Below are 13,406 nucleotides of genomic sequence, written 5' to 3' on the forward strand. Positions count from 1 at the left end.
CTGGATATGGTAAGGGGATTGAGAGAAAAAACAGGTGTCTGGATATGGTAAGAGCATTGAAATAAAAACAGGTCTGGATATGGTAAGGGGATTAAAAAAAAACAGGTGTCTGGATATGGTAAAGAGATTGAAAAGAAAACAGGTCTGGATATGGTAAGGGGATTTGAAAGAAAACAGGTCTGGATATGGTAAGCTGATTGAGAAAAAAAAAACAGGTCTGGATATGGTAAGGGGATTGAAGAAATAAACAGGTCTGGATATGGTAAGGGGATTGAAGATATAAACAGGTCTGGATATGGTAAGGGGATTGAAGAAATAAACAGGTCTTTATATGGTAAGGGGATTGAAGAAATAAACAGGTCTGGATATGGTAAGGGGATTGAAGAAATAAACAGGTCTGGATATGGTAAGGGGATTGAAGAAATAAACAGGTCTGGATACGGTAAGGGGATTGAAGAAGAAAACAGGTCTGGATATGGTAATGGGATTGCAGAAGAAAACAGGTGTCTGGATACAGTGAGGGGATTGAAAAGAAAACAGGTGCATGTTTTGCATTAATGTATATTTCTAATCTGACACTGAACTTCTCCTTATATTTTCAAATTTTCAACATTTCTGCACTGCTAGGACCTGAGGGACAATGTGTGTTGTCTTTATACACTATCATGAAAATTTCTGTGCAGTCTCTCAATCCATAAACATAATTTCAACCAGTTTAGTAAAATGATCTGCAGTGGGGAATGGTAAATTGCAGTCCACCACATACATAATCTAGACTACAGTAAGACACATGTTGACCCCATCTGTACACTGCATTATATGAACAGTCAACATGATCTAGACAATGTCTCTGCAGGTTCCATTGTATCCACTTTTTAAACCGTTGGAAACAAGGCCTTCAAAGTGGGTGTTATTATTACTCCTATGCAGTGGTGTCTGCAAATGCTTGACGATATAATTTCTTCCTCCATGTACTGTCTTCAAACCCACTTTGCATGAACCACACACTCAAACTCAGGACACTGGCTACTTGCCTACACACACTCAAACTCAGAATACTGGCTACTTGCCTACACACACTCAAACTCAGGACACTGGCTACTTGCCTACACACAGTGCAAACTAAGGACACTGGCTACTTACCTACACACACTCAAACTCTGGACACTGGCTACTTGCCTACACACACTCAAACTCAGGACACTGGCTACTTGCCTACACACAGTGCAAACTAAGGACACTGGCTACTTACCTACACACACTCAAACTCTGGACACTGGCTACTTGCCTACACACACTCAAACTCAGGACACTGGCTACTTGCCTACACACACTCAAACTCAGGACACTGGCTACTTGCCTACACACACTCAAACTCTGATTTCCATACATTGCTGAATATGTAACATTTCTTAGCTCATGGTTGTTGTTTTTTCAGAATAGGGAGAAAGCACACATTTTGTCATTTTGACATGAATTGATCTACCAGTAGAATAGATACCCTTAAATATTCCTCTGAAAAAAGTAAAAATATTTAAGTGTTTCTGCCAAAATCATTTTTGGGTTGGTCTCTCCTTTTTATCTGACTTCATCAAAGGTCAGATAATTTTGAATGAAAGGCTAAAAGAAGCCAGCATCTATATTAGAGTAAAACTTGACAAATTACACAATCATTTTTAACTCGGCTAGTAATAGAGCTTATACCAAGGCCTTTTGTCCATCATCCCCCACCCCTCCCCCACACCCATACTATAATCAGAGATTTAACAAAACATAGCATTTTCTATCCATGATACAGCAATAATGTCTTTAGAGACTACTTGTCTTGAGGAACTAAATTACCGTTGCAAATGTTTATTGATTATACTGTGTCATGAACTGTCATGGGAAAGAACCTCTTTAGAGGCAATGATTTTGACTGAATGGGTAGTCTTTCAAGACTAGTTCTGCTATGTAATGTTTAAGGTCAAGGTTCATGACAAGATAAACTTGTGCTGCCTTTAAACATGTCTTGTACACATGTTAATTTGTCAGAAAATATCTTTATTTCCAAATTTGGCATGTAGGAGTTTCTCAAAAACATTTTGAGTTAATTTCAGTACCCTATAGTTTAAAAAACACGATAAAAACAGAAGAAACAATCTTGTCCTGTAGAGCATCAGTGCCTTCATGGGACTCTTGTTTATTAATTTGCAGGTAATTAACGTACATATATGTATACAGAATTACATACATTGTTGAAAGTTTAAGTGTTTATATAGAATAATATGTTGACCCCAAGTCTTTCTTTGAGTTCAGACTGCTACCACTTGGGTCATGGAGGGAGAAGTGATTTGCTACTAAAATGTTGACTTGGCTTGAGCCCTGAAGGGATTTCAGGTACTGACTTTTAAATAAAGTCTTTACAAATTAGTCATTTGGCAACCAAACTATGTGCAGTAAAGGGTTAAGTACAGATGGCAGTTATTACATCAACATTTTTTTCTTCAGGAATGTCCGCCAAGGAAGGGTTTTATTCGTGGTATATCATACTTTACTGGATATTTGATCCGGAAGCTTGATGGTGCTAAGACACAGCTAACATATGTCTCGCAGTCTGACCCCAGAGGTATGTCTTGTATTACATAGTGTATATAATGCTAATGATGAAGTTAAAACTATCAGTTATATTTTCTATCCATTCAGGTTGCAGCTAGCTAAGTTGCAAGTCATTGTGGAGAAAAAAACCTCCCATATTCGTGATATACTTTTTTGGGGCTGATTTATGCTTTTTCCAAAATCTAATGAATAAATAAATAGAACAAAATTTGGCAGATCAAATATCACAAGACTGATGGTTGATAAAGTAGCAAATTGAGAAGGTATGTAAGACAAAATAATACCCCTTGAAAACTTTTTGAAGTCCTTGGAAACAAACTCCTAAGTGAAAAACACTCCATGGCTGTACAAAGTATGAATCGATGTCGAAAACGCTCCATGGCTGTACAAAGGATGTAAACTTTTCATGAAATGAGTACATATTTAGAGTTAAATTTCATTTGGTTTGTAAACAGGGAGCATATTATGGTATGATGTCCATACATTTGTCTCTTATTAGTTTCATTTCTACACATTACCTCGAGTTCCATACATTTGTCTCTTATTAGTTTCATTTCTACACATTACCTCTAGTTTCATACATTTGTCTCTTATTAGTTTCATTTCTACACATTACCTCGAGTTCCATGCATTTGTCTCTTATTAGTTTCATTTCTACACATTACCTCCAGTTCCATACATTTGTCTCTTATTAGTTTCATTTCTACACATTACCTCTAGCTCCATGCATTTGTCTCTTATTAGTTTCATTTCTACACATTACCTCGAGTTCCATACATTTGTTTCTTATTAGTTTCATTTCTACACATTACCTCGAGTTCCATACATTTGTCTCTTATTAGTTTCATTTCTACACATTACTTCTACAGTTACCAAATTATGTGGATAGCTTGCACTTGGGCTAAGGAAGAACTCTATTAATTTATGACTTAAAAATTCAAAGGACAAAGTCATTCTGACTTAAAGAAGAAAAATAGTTTTTGCAGAATAATTTGAGTTCTCCATCATCTAGTTACTAAACGTTTTGAATGGTTTGCACCTGGGGTAAGGAAGAACTACTATAAATTTTAAAATAAAAAGATCGATGGTTGTGGTCATTTTGACTGAAATAATACAAATGATTTATGTACAAAAACATTAATTCTACATGACATACTTCAACCAAACCTTGTGCGTGGCTGCACTTGAGGTACTGAAAAGCTATTGAGTTTGGGGTCAAAGGTCAATGTCAATGTGACGGAAGGAAGAAAAATGGCATTCACATAATAACATTGATTTTACATCACAGACCAGGATCAAACTTTGTGGACAGCATGCACTTAGGGTAAAGATTGGTTTTGTTTGGTTTGCTTTGGTGGAGTTTGATGCCTCTATTTTTAAATGTTGTACTAATAATTTGTGTAGTTTTATATGCCTTCCATAAGGCAGAGTGTATTGTATTATGATGCTGTCCATCTTGCTATTTGTTACCAATTTTGTTTCCATACAATAACTTAAGTTGTCCATCATCTATAGTTACCATACTTTGTCAGTGGCTTACACTGACAGTAAGCAAGAACCCAAGTAATTTGATGGTCAAGAACCCTAGTAATTTGATGGTCAAGAACCCTAGTAATTTGATGGTCAAGAACCCTATCAATTTGATGGTCAAGAACCCTATCAATTTGATGGTCAAGAACCCTAGTAATTTGATGGTCAAGAACCCTATCAGTTTGATGGTCAAAAACCCTATCATTTTGATGGTCAAGAACCCTATCAGTTTGATGGTCAAGAACCCTCTCAATTTAATGGTCAAAGGTGACTGAAAAAGAAAAATGTTTTTATCACAAGAATGGCAGTATTTGACCATTTACCTAAGCCAAAGTTTGCGGATGACTTATACATAGGGTAAGAAAGAGTCCTATTTATTTTGGGGTCAAAAGGTTAAAGGTTACATGCACTGACAAAAATAATATAATGTTTTAGCAGAATAACTTTAGTTCTTGACTTTGTACCTTGATCAATGTATCAGGTTGGTTTTTACCAGAGGTTTGGAAGAGGCCTATTGATTTTGGAGTCTGCAGATCAAAGTCATTGCGTCTCAGTGAAGAATGGGTTTTGCTGAACCTAATTAATATTCTTCTGGATTAAATTCCTTGACCAGACTTATTGAATGGCTTAAACTTATGATAATACAAAACTCTACAGATTTTAGGTTCTGAAGGTTAGAGTTCAAGACCTTGACCAAAGGTTGAGGTTATTGTTATATATATTTAATTAGTATCATGTGTTTGACCTTTGTCCATTATTGAGGGTGGTAGTTTGGGCCTAACTGGCTAATGTCATTTTTTACAAATATATTTACATGGATTTGAATTAAGGACCTTGGTTTTTCCTTGGACATTCTATTGGCTACCAGATTTTGTCATAATGTTTTCTTAATTCAAAGTTCATGGCCTGACCTTGTGTAACATTTTGCTATTTTCTGCAAGATTTGTTTATGAATCTGATGGTGGAAAACCCCACATCCAGTGCATTTTGTTGTGTCATAGGTCAGGAAATAGTCTGTATATAAGGGACTGGGTTGGCAATTATTTATTCCTGTTTTAATGTCAGCCTAGTGGAATAACTTTTTGTTTGTGTTCAATTATAATTTGAAGGAGTTAATTCTTTAAATTATCACTGGAATTACAAAATGCTCATTGACTTTTGGACCAAAACACTGCTTTGGAATTATTGAGGACTCATTCAGAGACATTCTGGATTATATCATTGTGATGCATCAGTACTTGGTACATCAGCACATTCAAGATTCTTGAAATTCACGTTGAACATTCTAGATGTTTTAACTTGTGATAGAACATTTAGCATTATTTGGAATTCACAATACTGTAAATTCATTTTAAACTTTCACTTTGTAAGTTAGAGAATTAAATTACATAGGTATTTGTTGATTTTACTAAACTTTTTAGTTTTGCTTCTTTCTGTTACATAAAGACCATAGAGTCTTAACATTATTTGGACTCATTGGTCAATAATCCATTGAGTACACTATACCCCACTTATGTCTAGGGTATTGTTAAACGCTGTGGGATATAATCTGCTATTGGTGCTACTCTTTTTAAAGCATTGGGGAAATTTTGATTAGCAGTACTATTATCAAAGTCGTATATATGAATTTCTGAATGTTAAATTAGCTTGAGTTGTGTGTAATCTATGGTGTCATGGTCATACCACGATATATCTGCCATTCATGGTTGAACCACCACATGTTCGTTAGTCCTAGTTGTATGCCTACATGTCTCTCAGTCATGGTTTTACCACTGTATGTCTGTTGGTCATTGTTGTACTACTAAAAAACTTTTAAAAATTTACAGGCAGACTACCATCTTGGGCTGTGAATAAGGCAACGAAGATGCTAGGAGCAAAGGTATACTTTCTTTTTCACTTACAAAACACTAAACAGAATTGTCTTTGCCCAGTTTACATTGTATGTAAAGGCAGTCTGTGTGATAACAGATAGTTTTATGGTTCTTGTTACACTGTATGATAACAGGAATGTTTATATGATTGCTGCTATTCTGCATGATAGCATATATATGATTGTTGATACTATATATGATAACAAATATTGTTTTATGATTGTTGGTACTATATGTAATAACAAATATTTTTATGTGACAACTTAATTTTTACTTTGTTACAGTTGCTTGAATCAGCATTTGTTGATGCTAAAATTTTATAACAACCTCGTGTATGGGAGGGCGATGTAGCATTCCAACTTGTTTGTAGACAGTTTAATTATTTAGTCAGTCTCTCAGTCTCTGACATCCATCCATCCATGAAGTCATTGTGGATGGTGGACATTAGAGACTGAGTACTGATGATAAATGGCATGTGTTCTATTTAATACCATGCAAATTATTCTGCAGTAGTCCTCCTCCTGAATGACATCACAACCACCACACCCTTACTCCACACCTCCAACCATTAGCCACCTGCTTTATATGACCAGAATCCCATGGTACCAACAAGTTCATATTCAAAATTACCTCTCTAGGATGGCCACCCATCTTTATGCAGGCAGCAGCTGACATGTTTGTGGGAAACTCAAATTTACCCCATGTGAGCAGCCACAGAATGAGGTTTATAAATAGAAATCTCACATAATGAGGTTTATAAATAGAAATCTTACAGAATGAGGTTTATAAATAGAAATCTCACAGAATGAAGTTTATAAATAGAAATCTCACAGAATGAGGTTTATAAATAGAAATCTCACATATGTTAGTTCATTTCTAAATTCAACACATTGAAATTTGCTGTAATATGTCAGTCAAGTAACTTTACAAACAGGTATGTAATCTGATTATCCACTGGTACAAGGATATGTGACTTTAGAAATTACTGGTTATTATAACAGTGGATAATATCAAGATGATAAAAGTAACTTGAGAAGCACAGTGTTGTTCAGTTCAAATCAGCATGACATCTGGTGACCAGAAGGTAAAACTGGCATGTTAGTTGGTCCAAAATGAAAATGATGTCACTTGCACATCCAGTTGCATACATGCTAACCATTACACTTTTGGCGTAATCATTACACTTTTTTTCACTAAATTACACGTGAACGTATACGGATTATGCTTTTTCGGTATATCCACCTTCCAAAATAAATTGTTTGTTTCCTCGTTTTTATTAACATCCCATTAATCCCACAGACCGTATTTTAGAAAAGACGGCTTCGACGTAACTACATATAAGAGTACGCTTGTCCGTGCACTTTCCTAACAGTATCATGTTCTATTTATAGCAACTATCCTGTTACCCAGAAACATGCTGGTTCTACTTTCAAACTTACGACCTCATATTCTATTTATAGCAGCTGTATGGCTTAGTGAGGAGAGAACAGACTGGTTTTCTAATTTTTTAATCTTTACTTGCAGATTCTTTTTTCCAATTTATATTTAGTACAGAACCAGTCTATAGGTATCTGGCGCTAAAAAGTGTAATTTATTTTAGTCCATGCATGTATGAGAGCAAAATATCTCCTTTCAGATAATTTCACAGATTGATTAGAAAATGGCCAAAAATAAATGAAACAAAAAATAACAATCCTCCAAAGATGAGGACATGAGGGCAGCATCACGTGACGTCTATTGCAGGCCTTGTGGAAATAATTTTACTATTTGGTGCTAAAAGTCTTCAGATGTATTCCGGTCGATGTTTGTGTTAGAGCACATATATTTTTTCAAAGAATTTCACAGGTGGATCAGAAAAAGACCAAAAAAAAAATGAATCCTTCAAAGATGAATACATGAATGGCATAATACAGCGTTCTATTCTCAGGCACAGGGGCTCGTATCGTTGCTTAAAATTGACCTGTCATACATGTACTATATAGTACATGTGTGACAGGTCAGTTTTAAGCAATAATACGAGTCCCTGTATTCTAGGGCAGCATCATGCTCATTACAGTCTGTGTGGAAACGATTTTAATATTGGGCTTGTTGGTAAATTTTATGTGGAGAAACACTTGAAAACAAAGAAACACATTGAATTAGCTCGTCTTATGAACTTCAGTACTAAGGTAACTTCTTATCTACAGCAGAACTAAAGTGTGGACATGAATGTTATAAACCCAGAGGTGTTAGCTACCGAGTTCTTAATAGAAAGATAATGAAGATCTTGCTATTGGTTACAGAGCAAGAGAATTCATAGAACACAATTCTGCTCTTGCTGTGAAGGTGTTTTATGATAATGTTAGAGATTATTATGATGCAGCCTGTGATTACATGCTCCAGAAATTCCCCTATGGAGATGAAGTGCTTTTAAATGCTTCAATTGCTGATGTAAATGAGAGACAGTCAAAAGCTTCAAAAGTGTTAGATTCTTTGTCAAAAGATATCCTTTTCTATTACCATCCTTGTCTACCTTGGATCATCTGGAAGGAGAATTCCTGAAGTATAAAGTTGGGATTCTACCTGACAATATACTTAATGCAGATAGAGTTGATGTGCATGGCACCTTATTCCTTATTTCCCAGCTAAACGACACAATCACTGGAAGATATAAATTTCCTCTTCTTTGTCAGGTTATGAAAAGAATATTGGTTCTTTACCATTCTAATGCTGACTGTGAGAGATTGTTCAGTATTGTTAACAAACATAAAAGTGAATTCAGATCCAGGCTCAGTAACCCAGTACTTTGTGCTCTACTGGTGTGCAAAACATTCATGGTCTCAGCTGGTACAAAGTGTTTTAAAATGCAACATGAAAATCTGTTGGTTTCTAAAGCTAAAAGTGCTACATATGAAAACTTAAAGCAGTAAAGGATGTTAAAAGACGAGAGGGGCAAATAAATCATTGTTTATTGAATTTTATCATGTTATATGTGGATTCCTCTTTTTCTGCTTGGATTCCTCTTTTTGTCCACTTAGATTACAATTTTTCCTCGTCACGGGTTGGCATGTATGCAGTTAGACCAAAACAGTGGCCATCTAGCCAATCTTATCACTATACCACCAGAATTTATGCTCGTATCAACATTGGGTTTATTGAAAGACATCTTATAATGTCTAGTTGGTCCATGTGAAAATTCTGTTTTACAGATTTCCAGTATGGCCACCACAGTGGCCATGTTGAAATTCTAATTATCACTACCTATCTTGAATGAATGGTCATATCAGCATGGGGTTTTCACTGAAAGGCTTCTTGCTGCTTGCACATTAAGGGGACACTCACCAGTTATTATGTACCTTTGAGATAGTGACTTATAGTCCCTATTAAAATATAATTGTGTGTATTGATTGTGTGACGCCATGTGCAGTATTCATGATAGAGACTGGTAAATCGTACAAATGAATGATTGAGAAGGGACTGTTCTGTTATCTGGAGACGCCATTTATTCTTATTATGATGGTAAATGTGGTGTAGAGTTAGAGGCCAAATGAGGCTTAAAATCATGATCTGACTGACTTAGGGCGTGCGTGAGAGAGTAACGTATGTAAGGTGAAGTTGTTTGCATTTATAATATGCACAATGGCGAGAATGTTGACATACCTCTATGCTACATTAATATAATGTGGATGATATTTCTTTGGATATTTATCTTTTGGAAATGTACATGATCTAAGCACACTGCTAACTAAAATGACTGCTCCCTTGTGCTAAAAAATCAGCCTGAATTAGTCTAAAGTACACTATCCGTAGCAGCTGTGAAAATAGTGAAAATGACTTTTGCCACACTAGATAGTACCAGCTTCTGAAAATGCAATGAATGAATTATCAAATATATAAAATGTAAAAAAAAAGTTATCGTCTCTTTTTTTATACAATTTACCTCTGAATTTCAGGATATGAAAATGGCCAAGTAGAGCTAACACTTTTTTGAAAGGTGCACATCTGGAGTAAGGCCAAGCTGTATACTGTATAACCCATATTACACCCATCAATCATACACCAAAATAAAGGGAATTAAATATTCTTTGAACTATACCTAAGATATACAATGTCTTTTTTAAATAGCCAGAATAACCATTGAGGAAAGCCAGGGAAATTTTTTTTCTTTAAAATTCTAACCCTATGCAAAATACAAAACTGTTGAGCGCCACCTCAATGAGGCCACCATGCAGCCATCTTAAAAATCTGATTGTTACTCCTCCTGAATAGATGCTTATATCAGCACCGGGTTTTTACTAAATGCCTTTTCATGGTGTCTGGTTGATCTTTAATAAGAATGGTGATGCTCAGACGTTCTTAGTGACCATGTTGAAAATATTTTAATCTCGTCAATGAATGGTAATGTCAGTATGGAGTTTCTTCTTTGAATATGTTACCCAATCATAATACCTAAATTAGGAGAACTGCTACTACCTTACAAATCCAACCCTTCCAGGTTAAAAACATTGGCTGAAAAGCTAAACGTTATCTGTCCATCTAGGTGGAAGTCTGACAGAGTGATCTCCCCTTGGTACAGGGATTGGTGCCAAATCCAATGAATATATCTGTTACTACTTAGGCTTTTGCTAAGAAGTATGCCCTCACCATGTGAGATCTTGCAAAAGCCAGAATCATCCTTTGGAAGATATACCATTACAAGTTGGATGAGTCTTTTCAATTCTAAGAAAAGTATACTCCATCTATATTTCCAACTTTTCTCTCTTCCTATGCAAAGTTCTGCCTTTTCATTTTTCTAATACTTTGTCTCTCACTTCATTGCCCTCATTAGGTTGTCTGCTTGCACAAATTTATGGTAGTATATGTGACACTTTATTGGTTTTACCTGTACATCAATAGACCTTTTACTACAAGTAACATTTTTTCATAATGGATATTGTCACACTTTGTAACTATCTAAATAGTGGTGTTTAATTTCCTTTTTTACATGCAGGTTTTTGTGTGCAATATAGAAACTTGTTGATATTACTGTGTAGTTTCTGGTTGGACAAATACAGGCATGTTTTCTATAATTTGTTTTCTCTGTAGCATCCTGTTCATGCATGTTACTGTAGGCAACGCTTGAGTGATGTTTATCTGTGTAGGCAACCCATCGGCCTTCCTACAGGTAAGCTGTGACCAGAATTTATTTTTTTATCCTCCTGTACAGACATATAAGTACTATTAGTGATGTGTCAGTGATTCTGTCAGTAGAATCAGTCAAATTCACATGGGGTATTATGGCTGGAGTTGATTATTTAGTGTTCAGTTTCTAAATATTCATAGCTATGCTCTAATCTACCTGTACAGGTTACATGTGCCCCTTCAAAGGTAGTTATCTTCGTGGGTATCTCTGCATGACACTCACCAGCTCATAAAACAAGATACTACACTACATTATTGTATAGAGGGTCTTCTCTATTTGGTCTTGCAGATTTAGACCATGGGCAAGAACAGTCATATAACCCCTTTGGCAGTAAACCCTTGAAGACATGTTGGACTTGCATATTACGGACAGAAGTAATTTATAAAATGGGGACAAAAGTATCACATTGCATATAAGGGCAGCAACAAGCATCAGTTACAGTCTTTCTTATCAGAGTTGTGGACTGGATACATGGGTCAAACATCATGTAGCCCATTCTGGAACTGGACATCATCATACCAGCCAAGTTGGCCACGTTCCTCCATGGCTGGATTTGGCCATATTTCTCTGATTGTAATGAGTCATGACCACAAATCAAATATAGCATCAGCCAAACTCAACTTGCCCAGCTACACACATCACATAGTGCTGTCAGGCTGTTCATGAATAGACACATCCTGTGGACTATGCCCAGTCTATCCAGACACTCTCTTGGATCAGTCTAATAGCATAGTGCTGTCAGGCATCTAATAGCATAGTGCTGTCAGGCACTTCATGAATAGACACATCCTGTGGACTATGCCCAGTCTATCCAGGCACTCTCTTGGATCAGTCTAATAGCATAGTGCTGCTAGGTGCTATCTGTGGAAGATGTACAGTTGGCATGGACACCCTCATGAGTTTATCTTACCACACAGTACCTCAAACACTTTGGCATATAATGTCCATTTTGGGCCTCCATTTTCAAGAGATGTCTTATCACTCACCTTCAAGCCTCTGCCATCCAAGAGACTCTACACAGCAATAAGTTATTGGATCTGACTCATACATATTGCAAGTTTAGTGTTTCACTATCATCAACGTTCTTTTCCAACTACTTCGCAGGTAGTGGGTCACCATCATCAACATTCTTTTCCAACTACTTCGCAGGTAGTGGGTCACCATCATCAACGTTCTTTTCCAACTACTTCGCAGGTAGTGGGTCACCATCATCAACGTTCTTTTCCAACTACTGCAAGTGTAGTGGGTCACCATCGTCAACATTCTTTTCCAACTACTTCACTTGTAGATGTGGACTTCTCTACCTTAATCGATAGCTGACAAAACTGGCATTCAAGCTCCTTCATCATTAGTAGATCTTTGATGAGTGAAACTCTACTTTGCAGGATTGAACACTGAACTTTCCTGCTCACTCCTGTTGGACTTCAGTCCTTGTTTCTATACGTAACTGCTGGATCTACTGTTCTGTCATCAGGTGAAATTTATCTACATAAGAGACTACTTTCGATTGTTTCCATGATCGGAATCTTTATAGGTCACCACTACAGGACTCATCATTGTTGGTGATTCCTATAGACCTTGCCACCTCAGGGTTCAACTCTGTTTCTTTTGCTGTACTGTGAGGGAAAGAGCTAATCAGACAGCCAGAAGTATCCTCTCAACAGCAGATTCATGGACCGGTTACTTTGATAAGACATTCTGTAACCCATCCCAGCATACTGAATCAGATGATGTTCTCTCCACACAGATGACCTACTTCTGTTTTGACTGGACTAGGCCGTATACAAGGGATCTTTGAGGCCATGACTACAACATACACATGATAAGTCACAGTCTCAATTTAACGTGTCCCATTGAATAAGTGGGGGCATATTCATTGGACAGTCTCAATTTAAGGTGTCCCATTAAATAAGTGGGGGCATATTCATTGGACAATCCAAGTGGAAATTGAACCTTTACAATTGGACCAACTCTGTCAATCGACAACCATTCAAGGCTGCATCATGAAGGCACCTTGGACTCACATCGGCAATGCATCTGCAAACACATCACACAATATAATGGGGGGAGCAAGCCTCCTACCTTTTTGGATTTTCATAGGAGTGAGGCTCTCTCAGGATCATTATTTATATGTCCACATCATCAAAATTGACACCATTTTTTGAAAGCCTGTCATTGGTGGCTGGTGAACCTACATGGGAATAAAGTTATCATTTTTCCCAATAACTTCACTTTAGTGCCTCTAA

General features: G+C 36.5%; 1 protein-coding gene across 2 annotated transcripts in view; it reads left to right on the plus strand.

Annotated features, from left to right (window-relative positions):
* The window catches only part of LOC149796282 (START domain-containing protein 10-like), a 44,264-nt gene that overhangs the window by 11,483 nt on the left and 19,375 nt on the right, over positions 1-13,406 (plus strand). For both annotated transcript variants that reach the window (XR_016421654.1, XM_089960923.1), the window contains exons 4-5: positions 2,491-2,608; positions 5,955-6,007. Coding sequence is in view for 1 of the 2 variants with exons in the window: in XM_089960923.1 (XP_089817049.1) it covers positions 2,491-2,608; positions 5,955-6,007 (171 nt within the window). In the remaining variant the exon portion in view is untranslated. The remainder of the gene's footprint in view (positions 1-2,490; positions 2,609-5,954; positions 6,008-13,406) is intronic.

Source organism: Sinohyriopsis cumingii, chromosome 6, assembly GCF_028554795.1.
Source record: "Sinohyriopsis cumingii isolate HCF-2022 chromosome 6, ASM2855479v2, whole genome shotgun sequence".
Classification (NCBI taxonomy): Eukaryota; Metazoa; Mollusca; class Bivalvia; order Unionida; family Unionidae; genus Sinohyriopsis; species Sinohyriopsis cumingii.